At 46.2% G+C, this 20485-nt stretch overlaps 2 protein-coding genes across 6 annotated transcripts in view; one reads left to right on the forward strand and one right to left on the reverse strand.

Moving 5' to 3' along the window:
• The window catches only part of EYA2 (EYA transcriptional coactivator and phosphatase 2), a 272105-nt gene extending 268357 nt beyond the window's left edge, over positions 1-3748 (forward strand). For all 5 annotated transcript variants that reach the window (XM_063076219.1, XM_063076213.1, XM_063076199.1 and 2 more), the window contains one exon: positions 3013-3748. In XM_063076219.1, the coding sequence (XP_062932289.1) occupies positions 3013-3093 (81 nt within the window). In that variant the 3' untranslated portion in view covers positions 3094-3748. The remainder of the gene's footprint in view (positions 1-3012) is intronic.
• The window catches only part of ZMYND8 (zinc finger MYND-type containing 8), a 143153-nt gene that overhangs the window by 9094 nt on the left and 113574 nt on the right, over positions 1-20485 (reverse strand). The window lies entirely within an intron of this gene.

A 20485-nucleotide genomic window follows, 5' to 3' on the forward strand; every position in this document is an offset into this window, starting at 1 on the left:
TGAGACATTCTCTTCCACCTTTGCTCATTCTCTCCCAGAAAAATGAATTATACCCTTTAAAAGGGGACAGGATTGGCCAGGTGGCAACCAGAATCCATCTTTGCAGGGAAAGGAAGGCTTGGAGGGACAAGGACAGGTGGGGGAGCTGGGGCAACTAGAAGGCGTTAAAGAGATGGCATCTGTTACCCGTGCCGGACAGTTTTTGGCTTTCCTTGAGCTGGAAATTGTTTAGAAGCTGCAGAACAAAAGAGAAAAGAGGTGTTCATAGAGGACTTTGCTTGAGAAATGTGCCCCCATTTTTCCTCTTTCTCTTCCTCTTTTCATTCCTTCCACGAATATTTCTTGAGCACCTGCTATATGCCAGAGGCCATGCAATGTGGCAATGAACATGACAATCCAAGCTCAAGCTCAAGACACTTGCTGTGTCTTCTACCTTCCCCTACATCTTTGCACGGCTCCTTCTTTTCTATCCTCTGGGGTCTGCTTAAATGTCACACACACACACGCACACACACACACACACACACACACACACACACACACACACACACACACACCACTTTCTATCCAATCCCTTGTTCTATTTCCTTCATAGCACTTGCCAGGAGTGGCTTTATTATCTGTGGGTTTATTATCTGTGCCTCCAATGAAACGTGTGTGCCACCAGTGGGGAAGACCCCACTGGGGTCACAGCAGTGAACAGTCAGAGTCCCTGCCCCCGTGATAATCTCCCCATCTCAGAATCCTTCACTTAGTCACATCTGCACAGTCCCTTTGTCATGTGAGGATCACGTATTCACAGGTTCTGGGGATTAGCAGGTGGACAGTTTGGGGGGCTATTATTCTGCCTACCACAGACCAGAAGGGTGAAAACCAACAATTGTGTAAAGAGCCGGCAGAGTAGTAAGTGCAGAGTCTCAGAGGCAGGAGAGGGCTTGGTGTGTTGCAGGAATCCAAAGGACACCTGTATAGTTTCTAAACCGTGGGCATAAAACCTTACAGGCAGCAGAACTACCAGAGCAACTCTCGGCATCCATGTATTCATCCAGCACCATCTGTTAACGTGGTAAATAAAGCCAATGACTGTCTTGAGGGGGCTCAGTATCTCTCGGCTGCAGGGAGCAGAAAACCCATGTATGATGATTTAAACACTTGCACACCTAACAATATCAGGAGGTGGACTGTGGGTTGGTTCCGTGGGTCAAAAACTCACCAAGCATCTCCTTCCATCTCTTTTGGTTTTTTTTAGCTGCAGGCCGGTACAGGGATCCAAACCCTTGACCTTGGTGTTATCAACACCATGCTTTAACCAGCTGAGCTAACCAGCCAGTCCCTCCTTTCATCATCTTGCTCTATCCTGCTAACCTAACCATCTTTGGCTTTTTATTTTCTGACTTGTTGTCTTGTGATCTCAAAATAGCTGCCACAGCTCCAGGCATCACATGCTAACATGACAACATCCAAATAGGAAGGGATCCCAGTACCAGCCAGCTGCCCAAAAAAAAAAAAAACTTTATTGAAAGGAAGGGAAAATAATGCACACATATGCATGCACATGCCACACCCACTCTGCATGATGGTGTTACTGTGTCACCTTGCCTCTTGCATTCTTGTGTCTGCTTCTTTGCTCGCACAGGGACACCGTGCCAAGGACGCCCTTCCCTTCAGCAACCTGCCAACCATGAAGCTCTCATTCATCTTTTAAGGTTCAGTTCCCATGCACCCCATCTCCTCTGGACACCCCCATCCTAATCACTGCCACCAAAAAAGAGGCCACTTCCTCTTGCTGGCTCCCATGACATTTCCTTTACACCTGCCTTAATGATTTTTTCCAATTCTTCATGATGTAGTCTTATTTATTATTTTTTAAACTACTGAAGAACCCCCAAAATTCATCCTCCACATACATGCATGCATACACACACACACACACACACACACACACACACACACACACACATAATTGGTCCTGCATCCTTCTTGACTTTGTCCTTTATTTATCTAGATATGTCCTTATGTACATAATCGTAATAGCAGCTAATACTTATCAAGCACTTAGTATGTGCCAGGAACCGTGAATATACCACAACAATTGTATACAGTAAGTGTTATCCCCATTTTACAGACAAGCAGCAAAGCAAACTGCCTCACATCACCCAGCTAGCGATGGTGGAGCAGAGCTTTGCACAGGGTGCTCTGGCCTTTATCCATCACCCTGGAGCAGTGTCTCACAAATTTTTCTCTCCACATTTCTGATTTCTTGCCATAATCAACATACCACTTTCTACACCAGTCATGATTTTTGCTATATCCATGTACCACCCATACTATTATGTATTTATTGCTTTCCTTTCCATCAACTCACTTTTATTTAAAATTGAAAACTTGATATCACGACAATAACATAGAGCAAGCATCACCAGCTGTAAAAGAGCGGAAAAGATAAAAACAAAAGCTACAGAGAAAGCAAACAAACGTCATCCTGTTCTAGCTAGACAGCATGGCCAGCCCAGGACTCTGGGGCCAGCTCTGCCTGTCCACATGGAGAAGAGCAAGTGTGGGGACAGAGTTAAAGACACATTAGCCCCTAGCTGAGACTTTCTTCTTTTTTTTTTTTTTTTTTTTTTTTTTGGCAGCTACCCGGTACAGAGTCTTTATTCTTGAAGTAGCAGGATTGAGAACAAAATTTTAAAAAGAAATAGCTTTCTCGCTGCATGATTTAATACCATGTCAAAGCATTGCCTAGGACCATGCTGGTACCACCAGAGGGGAGAGTGTCAAACAGTGAACACTCTGGCAGTGCAGGGTAAGCCCAGCGGAACAGGCTCTGGGTGACCAGAAATGGTCTGGCCATACCGGTGGGTACTGGCCAGTTATGGGTCTGCCAACAACCTTATGTGCCTCACTATTTGGGAAATCCCCGCACGCTAGACTGACTTGGGTTGACTTCTCACATGGCCCTTGAGTGTGGGACCCAGAGCAGGGCATGACCTCGTGGCTTCTCTGTTCCAGCACAACATGCCTTTCTGGCGGATATCCTGCCACGCTGACCTGGAGGCGCTGAGGCACGCCCTGGAGCTGGAGTATTTATAGCAGAATCGGCGGCGTCACCCCCCACCCAGGCCCCCTCGCCTTCCCCGCCTCCCCACTGAGAACTCCAGAGACCCAGACGCTGGACATCAGGCAGGTCCTTACAGCTGAGAGGGCATGACCAGTGACCAGCTCAGAAGCTGTGCTTCCAGTCCACACGAGGGTCCTGTGAAGCAAAGTACCCAACATTGGCTTTGGAATATGTGACTTTGGGGAAAAGAGCTGTCTCAGAGTCCAGACTTTTCTACAAGACTCACAGAACAAAAGCAAGGAATTACTGATTTGGGGGGAGGGCTGGTGATGAGGAGGGGACAGGTTCTTTTTTTTTTTTTTCTTTTTAATTTATGGACTAATCTCATTACTCTGGTATTATGCTCTTGTACCTGTGTTGTTGGTTTTCTTAGTCGTTGGTTTGGTTTGGTTTTTTAAACTGGCATGTGGGGTGGTTCACAGTTCTAATTTAAGCACTCTCTTCTCCAAGTTGTGCTTTGGGGGGACAATCATTCTTTGAACTTTAGTGAGTGAGGCGATTTGGGGCTGTTGGGAAGACTATTGCTTATTTTTGTTTTTAAAGACCCTACCTGACATCATGTGGACAGTGCACGTGCCTTATGCTGCCATCTTGTTTTCTAGGAAGAGGGGGACACTGGGAAGGAAGAGGGGGACACTGGGAAGGAAACGATGCTTTGTGATGGATAAAAGGCATTAAATAAAACCACGTTTACATTTTAAAGTGGGGTAGGGTGTAGTTACTTTATTACTACTCTTAAGGCTTCTTGTTATGTCTTTTTCAGGACTTTTTCATTTGCAAAAGAATAAAAACCAACTCAAACAGGCTTAAGCAGAGAGAGGGAGGAAGGGAGGGAGGGAAAGAGAGTCTTCAGGAACTTTAGGTGATATCTGTCTTCAGGCATAGCTGAATCCAGGTGATCAAATGGCTTTGTCCTGTGTGGCCTTAATTCTCGGGCAGGCTCTTGCCTGTTGTGGCAAAGATGCTTCAAGAATCTTTCATCAAAAGCACACAGGCAGAAAGAGAGAGCCTCCTTCACAGTGGTTCTGGCAAAAGCCCCAGGACTGTGCCCTCCTGACCAAACCTGAGACATGGGCTACCAGTGGAGCTGAATTTAGGGTTGTATTCTCTCATGCATAGAAAGATGGGGGGAGCTGGTCCCCCAAAGGAAAAAATCAGGGAGCTATTACTAAAAGAACTGGGGGAAGTGGGGGGTTGGGCTGGAAAATAAAACTGACCTTCATTCCAAAGACAGGGCTTCATTTTCCAGTGGATGAGAAATGAGTCTAGCGTAAGGGGAAGGAAAGGACAGCTGGAGAAGTTCTGAGGACACCTTGAGCACTGTTGCTGCCCATAGAGGACCAAGCATGACCCGGGTCCATGTGATCGGATGCTAAGCAGAAACACAGGCCCCTGCCTCTATCACTGTTGGTAAAATCCAGGGATACTGTTTGGCTGATGTCGATGTCAGTGGATATGGGAGATGACTCAGCAATTGGAGTCTTAGAGCTAGAATATCTGATAATTAGAAAGCCATTGCCAAGGGTGAAAGACTCCCCCACTGCACTCTGAGTTCCCTAGGGGGTGGGTACTATTGGTTTCATCTCTGTACCCACAGAATCAGGCACATAGCCCGAAACAAAGTAGAATCCCATTGTAGATGAGATAGAACAAGGATGGAGGTATAACTGGAATCAGTCAGATGGATAATTGGATGGGTAAATACCATTTGGATGAATGGATGGTTAAATGGGTGGGTGGTAAGGTGAATGGATGGTTGAGCAATTGGCGGGTGGGTGGGTAGTTGGGTGACTGGAGGACGGGTGTATAAATGGGTGGTTAAGGGCCGGCCCGTGGCTCACTCGGGAGAGTGCGGTGCTGATAACACCAAGGCCCCGGGTTCGGATCCCATATACGGATGGCCGGTTCGCTCACTGGGTGAGCGTGGTGCTGACCACACCAAGTCAAGGGTTAAGATCCCCTTACCGGTCATCTTTTTAAAAAAAATAATAATAATAATAAATAAATAAATAAATGGGTGGTTAACTATGTTGGGATGGCTAGATGGATGATGGGTGCATGGATGAGTAGACAGATGATTAGATGGATGACTGGATGGATGACCAAATGGTTATGTGGTGAGATGCGTGGATGGATGATTGTTTGAGTGAGTGAAGGCCTGGGTGGTTTTATGGAAATGTGGATAGACAGATGGGTGAGTGAATGGACAGGTGAGTGGGTGGTTGTTTGGCAGGTGTATTAGTCCATTTCTGCTGCTTAAAACAAAATACCTGAAATGGGTGATTTATAAAGAAAACAAATTTTACTGCTCACAGTTTCAGAGGCTGGGAAGTCCACAGTGGAGGGAACACATCTGGTGAGGGTCTTGGTGGTGGTAACAGTTACCCAGGCGTCTCACATGGCAGACATAGCAGAGAGAGAGACTGACCTCTCATGCACTCTTCTTTTAAAGCCCTCAGAACCACGCCCCTGACCACCATTATTAACCCATTCACTACTGCACAGTCCTACAATGTAATCAGCTCTTCAAGGCCCCACCTTTCAATTACATAATAGGATTTCCCACCCTTATCAAGTGATGAGGATGGAAAGTGGGGATTTAAGCTTCCAATATATGAACTTTGGGGGACACAATTCAATACACAGCAGATGGGTAAATGGATGGAATGACTGATGGTTGATGGGTGGTTGATAATAATGCTATGAAGGTTGAACATGTGGATGTGAGAATGGTGTCATGGTTAGGTGTATGGGCAGTTAAATGTAAGTGAAGTGTGATGGTTAGACAGTGAGATGGGGGTGAAGAATCCCCAATGTTGCCTAAGATATCTGGGTCAGACTCACTATTATCTGCCAGCTTGGGTTTCTTTTAGAATGGGCAGAGGAGTTTTATTGGATGAGTTGGTTTCCGGCTGGAGTGGAGAAAGAGTCTCCCTGGAAGTCAGTGGGGTAAATACCCCTGGACCCCTCTGTCTCCTCATTGCTCAGCACTCCTGCCACACAGGCACCCACTTGTAATCATGATCTATCCATCCCTCCCTTCCTGCCACCCTCAAAACCTGCTATCAGGGAAAACTCTTTATAGAGTCAAACAAAGAGTAAGTTACTTATAAAAATGGATTTTTGGGCCGAGCCCGTGGCGCACTCGGTAGAGTGCTGCGCTGGGAGCGCGGCGACGCTCCCGCCGCGGGTTCGGATCCTATATAGGAGTGACCGGTGCTGGTCACGAAAAAATGACAAAAATAAATAAATAAATAAATAAATAAATAAAAATGGATTTTTCTTTTAATAGGCTTCCAGGAGAAACACTAATAATAGAATTTCAGCCATGCACACAGGAAGAGGTTTGGGGTGAAACATGGACTTTCTTACTCTTAACCCTGAAATTAAACTACCTAGGCAATCAACTCCTTTTCTATTGTGATGACTAAATGTTGAAGGTTGGTTCTGACAGAAGCTAACAGTCCACAGACTCTCTGGTAAGCATTTTAGCTTAAATTCTGGATGACTCTCAGCTGTTGGGGGGCAAGGATAGTGTCTTTCTCATTTCTGTATACTTAGTGCCCATCACAGAGATGACACTTAATGAATGTTGGATGGATAGGTAGGTGAGTAGATGAATGGATGGTGGATGGATGGATGGTGAATGGCTGGATGGACAATGAATGGATAGCTGGATGGTGAATGAATGGATGGGTAAATGAATGGGTGGATGGATAGATGGCTAGCTGGCTGGATAGGCAAATGGTGGATGAGTGGATTGGTGGATGATGGATGGATGGATGACTGAGATTCTGTGGTCCCAGGATACCCATCTTCACTATTTCCCCAGCAGTGCCTGCTGCTCTCCAGAATGCTCTTAGAAGCCGAGTAACTGGACTATTCAGGACTCACATACATAACCCCTTTGCTTCTCAGAAGTCCAAGCATGACTTCAGAACGTCCTGAGCAGCCCAGCAGAAGGATAGAGGCCCATAGAAGTCCCGCTTTGATCTCTGGGATGAAGGGGTTTGCCTGTACAAGGGATTTAGAAGTCAAAGAGCTACCACTGAGATTTTATCCATTGCAAATGACAGAAACACAATCAAAGTGGCTTAAACAAACAAAACAACACAGAACTCATTGGCTTACTTGACTGAAAAGTTCAGGAATGTGTGACTTCAGACCTCCCCCAAATGTAGAATTCAAGACATGTCTTTAAATTTTAGTCCCTTTCTCTCCATTCCTAGACTCTGCTTCCTTTTGTTTGGCTTCATTTATAGGTAATAACTGACATTCTTAGAGTAGAAGCTGTGGAAGGAGTAATCCAACACAGATTTCCATTGGTAAAGCATTGCTTAATTCTTAAAAGGATAACTGCCTAGGAAAGATAATCAGATTAAATTTATTGTGTGAGTTAGTAATTGTCCTTATGATTTAAAGTTGCTTCTTCCTGAGTTATCTGCAGCCAAAAACATCTCAAATTATACGGCACATTATAAATAGTATTATTCTTAGTTTTACCATATCACATGGGCTTTGATTTCTACTCAGGAAATCAGTCATTCATGTCACCAACAACTGGAACAGAGCATTTCTTCATCAAATATTAATTGAGCATCGAATATGCATTAGGCGGTGTCCCAGGGACAACAGACCAGATATGAAGAAGACATGGTCTTTGCAAAGAAAAAATTGATCAATTTGACCACCTTTAAAGATTTTTTTTAGGGCTGGCCCGTGGCTCACTCGGGAGAGTGCGGTGCTGATAACACCAAGGCCACGGGTTCGGATCCTATATAGGGATGGCTGGTTTGCTCACTGGCTGAGCGTGGTGCTGACAACACCAAGCCAAGGGTTAAGATCCCCTTACTGGTCATCTTTTTAAAAAAATAATAATAATAAAAATAAAAATAAAAATTTTTTTTAAATAACATAAGCAGAGACAAAAGTCAATTTGAAATTCAGATCACAGCTAAGAGCAAGAGTTAATGTCCCTAATACATAAAGAGCTCTTAGAAATCTACAACAGGTCAACAACCAAATTAGAAATGGTCAGAGTTTTGGGGCCGGCCTGTGGCTCACTCGGGAGAGTGTGGTGCTGATAACACCAAGGCCACGGGTTCGGATCCCATATAGGGATGGCCGGTTCGCTCACTGGCTGAGCGTGGTGCTGACAACACCAAGTCAAGGGTTAAGATCCCCTTACCGGTCATCTTTTAAAAAAAAAAAAAGAAATGGTCAGAGTTTTTGAACAGAACTTTTATACTTCAAAAAATAACTTTTCAACTTATATGAAAATGTTCAACTTCACTCATAATAAGAGAAATGCAAATGCATTGGGATACCATTTTCCACATCAGGTTGACAATAATCTGAAAGTTTCAGGACTCACAGTACAGGTGGAGTTGTGGGACCCTTCATGCATTGCTAGTGGAAGCTGAAATTGGTACAACTCCTAAGGAGAAAAAGTTGGCACCATCTGTCCAACTTCTAAGTGCACTATCCTTTGACCTTGCAATTCCACTTCTGAGAATTTATCTACAGATATATTTATGTAGGTATTAAAATTCTGTACAGTTATTTTCTATAACCTTGTAATGGCAAAGAATGAAAACAACTCAAACATCCATTAGTAGATTGGTTAAATCAATATGTCCACACCATGGAATACTATGCAGCTGTAGAAAAGAATGAGATTGTTTACTATGGATCAATTTGGAAAGATCTTCAAAACATATTACTAAGTGAAAAAAGCCAATTGCACACACCATCTTTTGTGTAAAAATGAAGAAATAAAAAAGATATTATCATATTTCCATAAAGAAACTTTGAAAGGACACAGAATAAATCAATAAAAGCAGCTACCTCCAGGAATCTGGTACAATCAGATACAAATGACAAGTGGGTGAGTGTCTTAGATATCTATTGAACATTGTGAATGCATGTGTAGGAGCATCTTAAAGGTCAGATGTCAGTTCTAGAGATTTCTCTGTCAATGGCCCTAGGGAGCTTAGTGCTAGCCATAGTTTTACCCACTTGACAACAGTAGCCCTTTCTCTGTGTGCCTCACAGCACTGGGTAAAGACTAGCTGTGCAGGATGCAGCAAGGAAGACTGTCCTGTACATCAGATAACCAGGAAGCTCTGCCCATCCCTGAGCCACCAATGCCAAACACAAGGCAGTGGTGGTCTCAGTGGTCTGAGAGTTGGGGACACCTGGGAAAGCCCCATTAACAAGTTTCAGAGCAGTTGTAACAGATCCATCCACCCATCCCACCAGGTTAGGTGAGGGTCTACCACTCACCGGGTTCTCTTGTAGACTTCTGGATGTAGAAGTGAAAACAAGAAGATGAGTTCCCGTCTTTTATGGAGCTGACTTCCCTGTGGAGAGGACCCAACAGAGCAGGCAAATCAATACCATGAGACAGACTTTGCTGCTCATCAGCCCTGTCAGGCAAGAAGACAGGCACCCAGCACACACTCCCCAGTGACAGGCTTTCTTTCAGGCTGAGGCACAATCCAAGTGCCCTTCTGCCAACTGCCCTGAGGTCATCAGGAGAGCAGGGGCCGAAAGATCCTCAGCGGGGAGCAGAAGGTGGATCTTGGAGACCGACATTAGCCAACTTCAGAAAGTTGAAAGGGATCCTGAGAACATACTCGTGAAAGGGATCCATACCCTTGATCTTGGTGTTACAACACTACGCTCTAACCAACTGAACTAACCTGCCCTACACCCCCCAAAAATGGACTCATACATAACATATGAGTATAATAAACATTCAGGATCTAAAAGGGGCCCCTAGTGCCCGTCCAGGGAGTAAAGCATTGAGGATCTTTTCGTTAGTTGCGATTTTAACTTTTAGCATACACGGCATGGCGCTGTTTCCTCAAAGCCAGAGGCTGCTTTCCTCGCAGTATGGAGTAACTTCAGTGTCTGGAGTCCGGAAAAAAGTACTGGGGCGATGTGGAATCGTATGGGGGGTGCTGTGGACTGGCTGGTCACCTCTAAGGAGGTGATATTTGAGCTCAGACCAGGATGATGAGAAAGGCCGGGGAAGGCATTCCAGGGAGAGGCGCAGGAGGTACAAAGGTTCCACGTGAGACAAAGGAAAGGAAGGGGGCCGGTGTGGCTGGAGGTCAAGGCCAAGGTTGGAGCGGGAAGTGATGGGGTCCAAGGTCAAGGCCGAGCCAGGGCTGCTTAGACTCTGTTGGTCTTGGATTTTGGATTTTATTGGAGTTTAGAATTTATTCTAAATCCAATGAAAAGGCATCAGAGGGTTTTAATTAGGAGAGTGGTGTGATCTGATTTACATTTTCAAAATCACCCTGGCTGCTGTGGAGAGATTGGTTTGGAGGGGAAAGGATGGAAGCAGGCTGTCTAGCCATGAGATTCCTTCATGAATTTAAACATGTTCTGTCATTTGGGGGTTGTTTTTGTTTTTGTTTTCCAGTTTTATAATCAACATAAAAGTTCATTGCACAGATCTTAAATCTCGAGTTTACATATTGATGTATTTTTACATATGATTACACTGGTGTAATTACATCACCCAGAGCAAGATGGAAAATGTTTCCAGGCCTCCAAAAGGCTCACTCCCTCGTGCTCCTTCCCCATCTATGTCCACATTCCACACAGCTCTTCTGATTTCTGTCACCAAGATAGTTTGGATCAAGGAACTCACACAGAATGTACTCTTTGGTGCCTGGCTCTTTCACTCAAAGTGTTTTTGAGATGCATCCCTGTTGTCTCATGGTCTTGTAGTTCATTCTGGGTAGAGGGGAATTTGAATAAAAACGCTGGACCATTTTTCCCACAGGGCTTTACAGCCCCATTAAGGCAAGCTCACCCCCATGAAGCTTTGCTTACCAGTGACCACCAGAGGGCAGTGTGACCTGCAGCTGGTCCCAGCCGCCAGCAGGTGCTATTTGAAGTCAGACCAGGAAACAAGCAATAGTTAAGGCTTCCCTTGAAAGGATTCCAAGAGCGTCTCCTTCTGGCTGTGCCCATGCTGCAGGATTGCTCTGATGACATTGCAACACCATCAACAATGTGTTCAGGCCCAAGAGCTAGTGATGAGGTGACCTTCTGCAGTGACCGCAATGTCAGTCTCAATGCAGGAGGTGCATGGGCAGTGGGTGGCCTCAAAGAGCCATCTGGCCACCCACGGGGCCAGAAATGATTGTGCCTTCTGCCCGATTTTAAATCTTGACTGTTCCAATTTTTAATAATATATTTGTAATAATAGTTTAAATTGCTTGGGGAAATATTGGGATTTGTTTTTATATACAGAAGTTCATTCGAGGACAGTGATAATCCATCTCCAGCCAAATGCTGATTTTAAACTCAACCATTAGGTATTTGGTCAAAATGAGTGTTTAGTGAACTCTGGTTTGTAGGTGAGGTGTCTCTGCCCTCGCCGCCGGTGGTTAAGATGTGGGCATTGGGTCAAATCTCAGCTCTTTGTCTTACTATCTGTGGGAACTTCACCTCTCTGAACCTCAGTTTTCTCAGCTGTAAAATGGGGGGTGATAATAGAACCAGCCTCTCAGATTTGTTGACAGCAGTGAATGCATTCAGACATGAACAGCACTTAGAAGAGTGGCTTTTGACAGCATTCCGTAAGAAATGCCTGTTACATGAAGACCCAGTATAACCTACATATGCATGTGTGAATAAATACAAGTGTACGTATATCATGCATGTGTGTATAGCTAAAATATGCTTCACAAAGCAATACCTATTGATACTGCTGTGATAATTTTCCATCCTGCCCTGTTTTGCTTTTTAAACTATACAGATCACAATCTGCTAAATCAATTTCATGACTCATGGTTTGGGAAAAAACTGGTTTAAAACAGGCATGGCAAATAAGCTCATCCAGGTAATTGATTTTATAAGCCCCATTTTACAGAGGGGGAAACTGAGACTCAGAGAAGTGCTGTGGCGTGCCCATGACCTCATAGCTGGAAAGTGGCAGAGCTTGAACTCCAGCCCAGCACTTTCCAACTGCAAACTGGTGGCTCACAGGCCAGATCTGGTTCACAGTAAACTTTATTGCTCTTCACATTTTTTCGAACTTTGATCCAACTATATAAAACTTGGGAGATTTAACTCAAATTCTAAAATTTCAACTTCTCAGAGCCGGTTCACTTGGGAGAGTGTGGTGCTGATAACACCAAGGCCACAGGTTTGGATCCCTATATAGGGATGGCCGGTTAGCTCACTTGGGAGAGCGTGGTGCTGACAACACCAATTCAAGGGTTAAGATCCCCTTACTGGGCATCTTTTAAAAAATATTTTAAAAATTAAGTTTCAACTTCTCTTTGTTAAAAAGTGGATGATCAAGCAACATTAGGTAGGCCTGCATTTACACATGATTAGCTGGAGCCACACAGCCCCTACTTTTAGCTGCTGCAGGTGTTCTCCAGGCTCACCTGTTTGCCACAATCCCCACCACACCCTAATGTCTCCCTGACACACTGAAGTCAAGCATCCATTACCATTTATCATCACACATGTCAGCTGTTTTTCTCCTGGTGGAGAAATATCTTTCTAGCAAAAGTGTAAAAACAAAAGCTAAACCAAGAGGCCTACCTGTTTCAAGAAAAAAATACATGCACAGATCTATCCTAACATGTGTAATATACCAAAAAAAATGTCTATGTCAACTCTACCCCCATTCTGTTTCACTGGTTCATATTGCCTGCCTGGTCCTGGGAGCAATGGCGTTTGCAACCCCAAACTCCATGGGGTACCGTGTCTACCTCTATCTTCTGCACAGCTGTGTCCCCAGCACCTGAAACTGGACCCAGCAAACAATAAGTGCCTAATTAATAATTAATTAATTTGTGGCTTTTATACAAAAGCTTCTCCAACTATGATGAGATATAGTAATAGTTAACAGCAAGCATTTTTATGTCATCAGACTGGGTTCGAGTCCAGCTTCTGCCACTAACAGGCTGTGTAGCCTCAGGCAGCTTTCTCAGTCTCTCTGAGCCTGATGTCCTCTGCTACAAAATGCAGGTAATCAGGATGTAATGTGCATAAGTTGCCTGGAACACTGGAGATGCTGTGTGTGTAAATGAGCTCCCTTCTACTTCAGTTCATCAAGGTGAACCAAGGTCAGTACTTCATTGTTTTAACAAACCTTGTAGCACCCACCTGTCCCAGGGTGGACTGTGCTGAGCCAGGGAGGCGTCAGTTTCCCATTACACTACACTCGGGAAACAGTGCCCTGGGCAGGTAAGAGCCCTGGGCCAGACGACAAAGCCAACTGTTCCACCCTGGCCACACCTCTGGGTGAGAACTGGCTTGTTCAACATCCAATCCACCCCCACTCACCCACCCCCGCCTCCTTCTGCTCAACCTCCCAAACTTCAGCCAGTGGTCTGGTATGTTTAAGTCTCCACCAATCAGCTGTGTTCACAAGACACCTGTACTTGGTACTGATGATGTGGGGAAAAAGGCAGCTGCCCATGGGGCAGCCAACCTGCTGGTGCAGACCAGAGCAAAGCTGGTACAGCTGTGGACCTGGCGGCTGGAGCATCTGATCCTTGGCAGCTTGTCCTGTACTGCAGCTTCCTGGAAGCTCAGACTCGGACTGGTTTCTCCAGCCCTCCTTGAGATTCCGTAAACACTCTTAATGCATTAGTCAGGGTCCAATCAAGGAAGCAGGCCAGATCTGGCCCACGAGTTTGGGATAAGTAATTTATTATGAGAATTAGACTTTACACAATTGTGGGAGGAGCCGTGGAGGTGAAGGGTTGATAAGGGAATCTAGAGTCACCACACAGGCAATCTAAGGAGTCACGAGGCATGTCCAGCCACCCAAGTGAGGTCGCAGAGGGGGCCCTGGGAGAGAAATGGATGGGGATTTCTCTCTGCAGCCAGGCAGCTGTGACTGCCAGGTGCTGACATCCAGGAGAAGAGAGCAAGGACAAGCTGCAGCTCACTGGGACCTCTGCAGCTGTCTGCCTGTTGCCACATCTAACCACAGCAACCTTGTGACAGTAGAGGCCTCCGCTGCCCTTCTGCCTTCTCAGTCTCATGCAGCTCCTCTTCTGGTCAACTCTGGGAACCACTTACGGAAGGAGATCCCAGGAAGCGTGGTTCCCGCCTAACCACGTTGACACAGCACAGACCAGTTCACTTTCTAATTCTTTCCGCTTCAGTGGCTGGGCAAATTCTGCTCTCTATGGCTGACCAAGACTGTGGATAGCTCAGCTGTGGGTGCTGCCCTCATTTTGCCAACCCAAGGCCTTTTGTTTAAACAATTCCCCACCTGATGAGTTTGCACCAGAAGAAGCCTGAATCCATTCTCCCAGCCTCCCTCACAGTGAGAAAGTAGCCATGTGACCTAGGCTCAACCAGTCAGACATCCAGATGAGATGTAGGCTCAGCCAACTAAATACACCCAAATTGTACTCAAGTTCACTCAATCGGATACACCCAATGAGACCTAGGCTCAGCCAATCCAGATATACCTACATGTGAAAGCAGAAGTGGATTCTGATGAGTCTGATGCTTAAAATCCAATCTTATTATACTATTTGCCAATAAAAAGAACCAGAGGTCCTTGGAGAAATTCCAGGACTGGAGCAGAGAAAGTACAGGGTGAGCCTGGAATATCTCGTGGTGCCAGAAAGGAAAGAAGTGCTTAGGGGGACATGGGAAAAGGATACAAGAGGCAACTTGAAGGAGGCTCCCAGTGACTAAATAATTTCAGCAACAAAATAATGATAGTAATGGATTTTAATGCATAGGATAAAATAAGAATCCATACTTACATAAATAAATAATTGAATAAATAATCAAATTGAGAAGGGAAAGCTCATCCTCAAAATATAATTCCAATTAGTAAATATAGAAGATAGAAATTTAAAAAACCATTTGCAAAACATCACAGAAATAATTCTCTTAAGAATCATCAATGGATGTTAAAATAAGTAGGTGAAAGTATGATGAGAAACAGGATATTCACATAGCTTCAAAATATCACCCACAAGGTATTTATTAATTCCAAACGGAAAAAAAGAAAATCCAATCTTGGGGCTGGCCGGTTACTCAGTTGGTTAGAGAACAGCCTTATAACATCAAGATCATGGGTTCAGGTCACAGACTCAAATCCCCATACCGGCCAGCCACCAAAAAATAATAATAATAATACAATCTAGTAAGGAGGTAGAAGGGACATGCCTAGTGTCACCAGTGAGAGTTACAGTGACTGGGCCCAGTCCAGTGCTGGTGGAAGCCTTCCCAGGAAGGTCCTGCAAAGCAATATGGACACTGTTCATGGCTGTGCAGTCTCCTAGCCCATCTCTCTGGCCCTCCCAGAGATCTGAAAGCTACTCAACATCCTGTAATAAAATCCTTTCATGCTCAGATTAGAGTGGATTCTGTTATTTACAACTAAAAACCTGACCTTTCCAAATTCATTTAACCCTTGAGTCTCAGTTTTCCGAGATGTGCAAAGAGTGGAACAATACCCAGTGCAGTGAGCAGTTCAGTGGAGTCAGGAAAGGGTACATGGGAAGGCATTTTGTAAACTTATCATGATGCTGCAGATGCGGGATTTGTTGCGACTGGGACAGTGACATCTGATCCTCACTGCACTGGCTGGGGAATCGGGCAGTATGGTTGAGTCCTGGCTCTGGCACTGATCTGTCGTGTGACCTCCGGCAAATCACTACTTTCTCTCCAAGCCTCAACTTCCTCATCTAGAGAATGGGAGCATTATTAGTGCCTGCCTCGTGCCTGGTGTTATTGTGAAGACCAAAAGATTACAGAATGAAAAGCCTCAGCACAGAGCTCGGCATGTGGGACGTGCCCATATGGGTAACACTTGGAGAACTATGGCGACATTTGTTTCCCTGGGGTAAAGAAAATAACATAGGTGGTGCCCCGATGTATCCTGATATAAAGGTGGTACATGGGTGCCGAACTCTGGAACACAACCCTGATTAATGCCACTAAATTGTATAGTTAAAAGTGGTAAAAATAAGGCTGGCTGGTTAGCCCAGTCGGTTAGAGTGTAGTGTCATAACACCAAGGTCAAGGGTGTGGATCCCCATCCAGGCCAGCTAGAAAAAAATAATAATAATAATAAAGGTAAATTTTATATTACAAACATTTCATCACAATATAATTAAAAATTAACAATGTAAAATACCTCCAAATCATTGAATTATACTCTTTAAATGGGTGAATTGCATGGTATGTGAATTACATCTCAGTAAAGCTGATTTGTAACCATTGCCTGCCCCAGGTTCCCATCTCCTTCGGGGCACAAGGCAACATTCCTGACCCTGGCCCGCCATGTGACGCAGCACCCCCACCCCACTCCCTCCTTCTCTAATCTCATCCACACCCCACATCCTCCACCTGCCTTCTCATCCCAAAAGCGCCAGGATCTCTGCCTCAGGGCTTTCACATCTGCTCCTCCTTCTCGATGGAGGCTCTTCCAACCAGGTTAGTGGTTCTCAACTCTGCCTGCCCATCAGGATCCCCTGAGGAGCTCCAGAAAGTACCCACGCCCAAGCCCCACCTAAGAGAGTCTCTGCGAGGCACGCAGACAGCATCTGGGCATTTATTAGTTTTTTACATCTTGCCAGGTGCTTCTAACGTTCAGCCAGCGTTAAGGATGGCTGTCCAAGATGTCCCGGCTCAGTGCCCCCTCCACCAGGCTTCTCCTCAGAGGTCAGCTCCTCAGAGATGCTGTCCCCACCACGCCATCTCCCTGCCCACCTCACCCTGCTTCATCTCAGCACACCTAGCCAGCCTAGCATCACACTACACTCGTATTTGACAACTTTCCACTAATACTGTCAGATCGATGAGGACAGAGACTGCGCCTTTTTGTTCACTACGGTGTCCCCAGTGCTTGGCTCATACAGAAGGCTCAGTAAACAGCTGTCGCCAAAATGAACGATCTGGGCCCACGTTCTTTCTCCCTGGTCTGCTGTGGTCCCGCTGTTTCTGCAGGCTGCAGTACTGCCTGTGGCCACCAGGTGGCGAGAGTGCCAGTTACATTAAAAGGCACCTCCGCTCCCACCCTGCAACTGTCCAGGCTGGCGGTCCCAGCCCGTTGCTGTCCCATGCCTGGCTACTGTCAAGAGGAAGGAGCGAGGACCATAGAAGCTTCTGCCAGCTTTGCCAGACCCCTTCAGGCCCTCCCTCTTCTCATTCATAGATTCAGAGTCACTGGGTTTCTGAAGAGGCCTGGCAGCCTGGTCACTGGAAACTCAAGCCCTTCTCCTCTTATCTTGCTGGTCACTGACCCTCTGGTGCCGCTGCTGTGGGCATGACTACCATGGGAACCCTCACTGAGACAGGTGCATACACACACCACAGGTCTGTTTGCCACACCAGGGTTTGGAGACAATCTGAATGTCCAAGTGTGGACTGGCTACCTCCACATCTTTGCACATAACACGTCACACACCCATAATGAGGAACGCAGATGTGCTTGTACCAGCATGGAACCACACCCAAATCTTTAGGTTAAGTAAAAAAAAGGAGGGACAAGACAGAAGGGTAGCAAATTCTACTCTTTGTGTATAAAAACAAAGAGAGAAATGTGTCTGCATTTGTTTGTAGAGACTCCCTGAGAGATTGGCAGGAAGGGGCTTGAAGAAGCCCAGGGTGGCTGGGAGGGAGGGACTTTACACTGTGGGCCCTCTCTATCTTCAAATTTGAGTCATGTGGCTCTATTACCTAGTCAAATAAACAGCAAAATTAAAATTCAACAAATTTTAAAAAGCAACCATTTCTCTACCACCAAGGAAGCAAGCCACTTCTTCGAGTCCTTTCTACTATGAGCTGGGAGGTGCAGGGACACGTCAGGTGAGGACAGGTCAGAGGCTGACCTCTGCGTTGGAACACTGCCCACCACTTTGGGGTTATATGATCTTCATCAGCCCTTCCAAGCCCTGGGGACACAGTGGGGAACAGAGACAGCCCACTTTTGAGTGGGACACACACACGTTAAATAGTCAACGCCTGTAAACTTTGCTCAGGGATGTGAAGAAAACCATTTTAAGAGGCTGAAACAGAGGCTATGAGGAGCGAGCGGGGGCTACTTCAGAGGTGACATCTGAAAGACTATCTGAAGAATAAGGTGCCAGCCATGAAGGGGTGGGCAGGTTGAGGGAGCAGAGAGCACAAAATCCCAGAGACCATAACAGTCCTGGCTTGCTGGTGCCAGAAGACAGAGAGTGACTGGACTTCACCCCACTCACCCCGGCCTCTTCCCCTGCTACATGGGCTACGTGCACCCCACCTCCAGTCTTCAACGAGGGAGGGGGGAGGGTGCTTGTGCATGCCCAATAAAAGGGAACTAACATTTTTTCACTTAAAAATTGACAAATAAGCTGGCCAGTTAGTTCACCTGGTTAGAGTGTGGTGCTGGCAACACCATGGTCCAGGGTTCGATCCCTGTACTGGCCAGCCACCCCAGAAAAAAGACAAATAATGTTCTACTGGAAAAAGCACTTAAATAGGAGTCCAATTAGAATCCTTCACTAGCTCTATGACCTTGAGCTAGTCGCTTCTTTGGGCCTGTTTCTACAGCCGCTGGTGGGAGATCGCATCTACTAGCGTTCTCGCAGAGGACGAACACACCCAAGGATCAAGGAGGAAATACCAGGGCACTGATTCTGGAACAACCGGCACTCTCTCCCACTCACTTGCTCCTCTAAGCCACACTGGCCTTCTTGCCACTCACCAAGAATATTAAGCTCTGGAGCAGCCCGTGGCTCACTTGGGAGAGTGCGGTGCTTATAACACCCAGGCCACGGGTTCGGATCCCTATATAGGGACGGCCAGTTAGCTCACTTGGGAGAGCCTGGTGCTGACAACACCAAGGCCAAGGGTTAAGATCTCCTTACCGGTCATCTTTTAAAATGTATATATATTGAGCTCCCACGTACCCCAGGGCCTTTGCACTTGCTGGACCCTCTGGTCAGGGACACTCACCTACCCTATTTTCCCACAGCCAGCCCCTCACGCAGGTGTCAGCTCAAATGTCCCCTCCCAAGAGAGGCTTCTGCCTGGTCCCCGTTGGAATCCTGCTCTTCACCATCCCCATTTAGTCCCTTCACAGCATTGGCCAACCAATGGCAAGCAGCCCAAATCCAGCCCATTCCCTGTTTTTGTATGAACTTTGAGCTGAGAATAACATCTACAACTTTTTTTTTTTTTTTTTTTTTTTTTTAAAGATGACTGGTAAGGGGATCTTAACCCTTGACTTCGTGTTGTCAGCACCAGGCTCTCCCAAGTGAACTAACCGGCCATCCCTATATAGGGATCCAAACCCGTGGCCTTGGTATTATCAGCACCGCACTCTCCAAAGTGAGCCACGGCCTGGCCCAACATTTACAACTTTAGATGGTTTGGGGGAAAAAAAATGAGTAATGTTTTGTGACACAAGAAAATTAAATGAAATTCAAATTCCAGTTTCTGTAGCAGCTTATTGGAACTGACCACACCCATTCATGTATGTGTCCTCCATGGCCGCTTTCTCACTACGAGGACACAGGCAAGTAGCTGGGACAGAGATGGCATGGCCCACAAAGCCCGCAACATTTACTCCAACCCTTTCTGGAGCTTGCAGACCCCTGCGTTCGTGGTATTTACTACATTAGTTTATCTGGTTCTGGAATGTTTGACATTTGTAGCTGGTCTGTCTTCCAATGAAGTCAAGTCTCACAATGGCAGGGCTCATGGCCCCTTGTCCACCCTCCTGTCCCCAGTAGCTGAAATTGTGCTCAACACATATAGTAGGTGCCCTATCAATACTTGAGTGACTGAAGGATTGTTGCCCCCAGTAGAATGCAAGCTCAGGGAGGACAGGGACCAGATCCCTCGACGTCCCCACAGTGTCCTCAGTGCAGGGACAGTGCCACCCACAATGTGCATTTGCTGGTCACGGGGATGAATTTACACCTGTGCTCCCAAACTCCCCTGCAGGCTATACCAAGTCTTGGTTCTTAGCAGAAAGGTGTTTGTGGGGCACATCTTTTTCGGGGGAACCACTGGATTCCAGAGAAAAAGGACAACGCTGCTTGGAAAGCAAAGGAAGCCTTTCAAGACTGCATTGGCTTCTCGCACCCTGTGGGCCTTCAGGAGCAGGTGATGCCAGGGTCACTGCTGCCCATGCAAGGCCTGTTAGTCAGCTCAGGCCTGCATGGTGACCACAGAAAGACAACTCCCTCCCCTCCCAGCTTCTCTACAACTGACCCAGAAGCCCCTGTAGGGGCTGTTACCGCCAACGTGCCCTCAGCTGGGGGCAGGCTCCTGACCTCTCCCGGCCCCTTCTCCTGTGTTTGGTCATGCAAACCTGACACAGCCCACCCGACCAAATGGAAAACTGCAAATTCGAGGACG

Source organism: Cynocephalus volans, chromosome 1 (genome assembly GCF_027409185.1).
Source record: "Cynocephalus volans isolate mCynVol1 chromosome 1, mCynVol1.pri, whole genome shotgun sequence".
NCBI classification, from domain to species: Eukaryota; Metazoa; Chordata; class Mammalia; order Dermoptera; family Cynocephalidae; genus Cynocephalus; species Cynocephalus volans.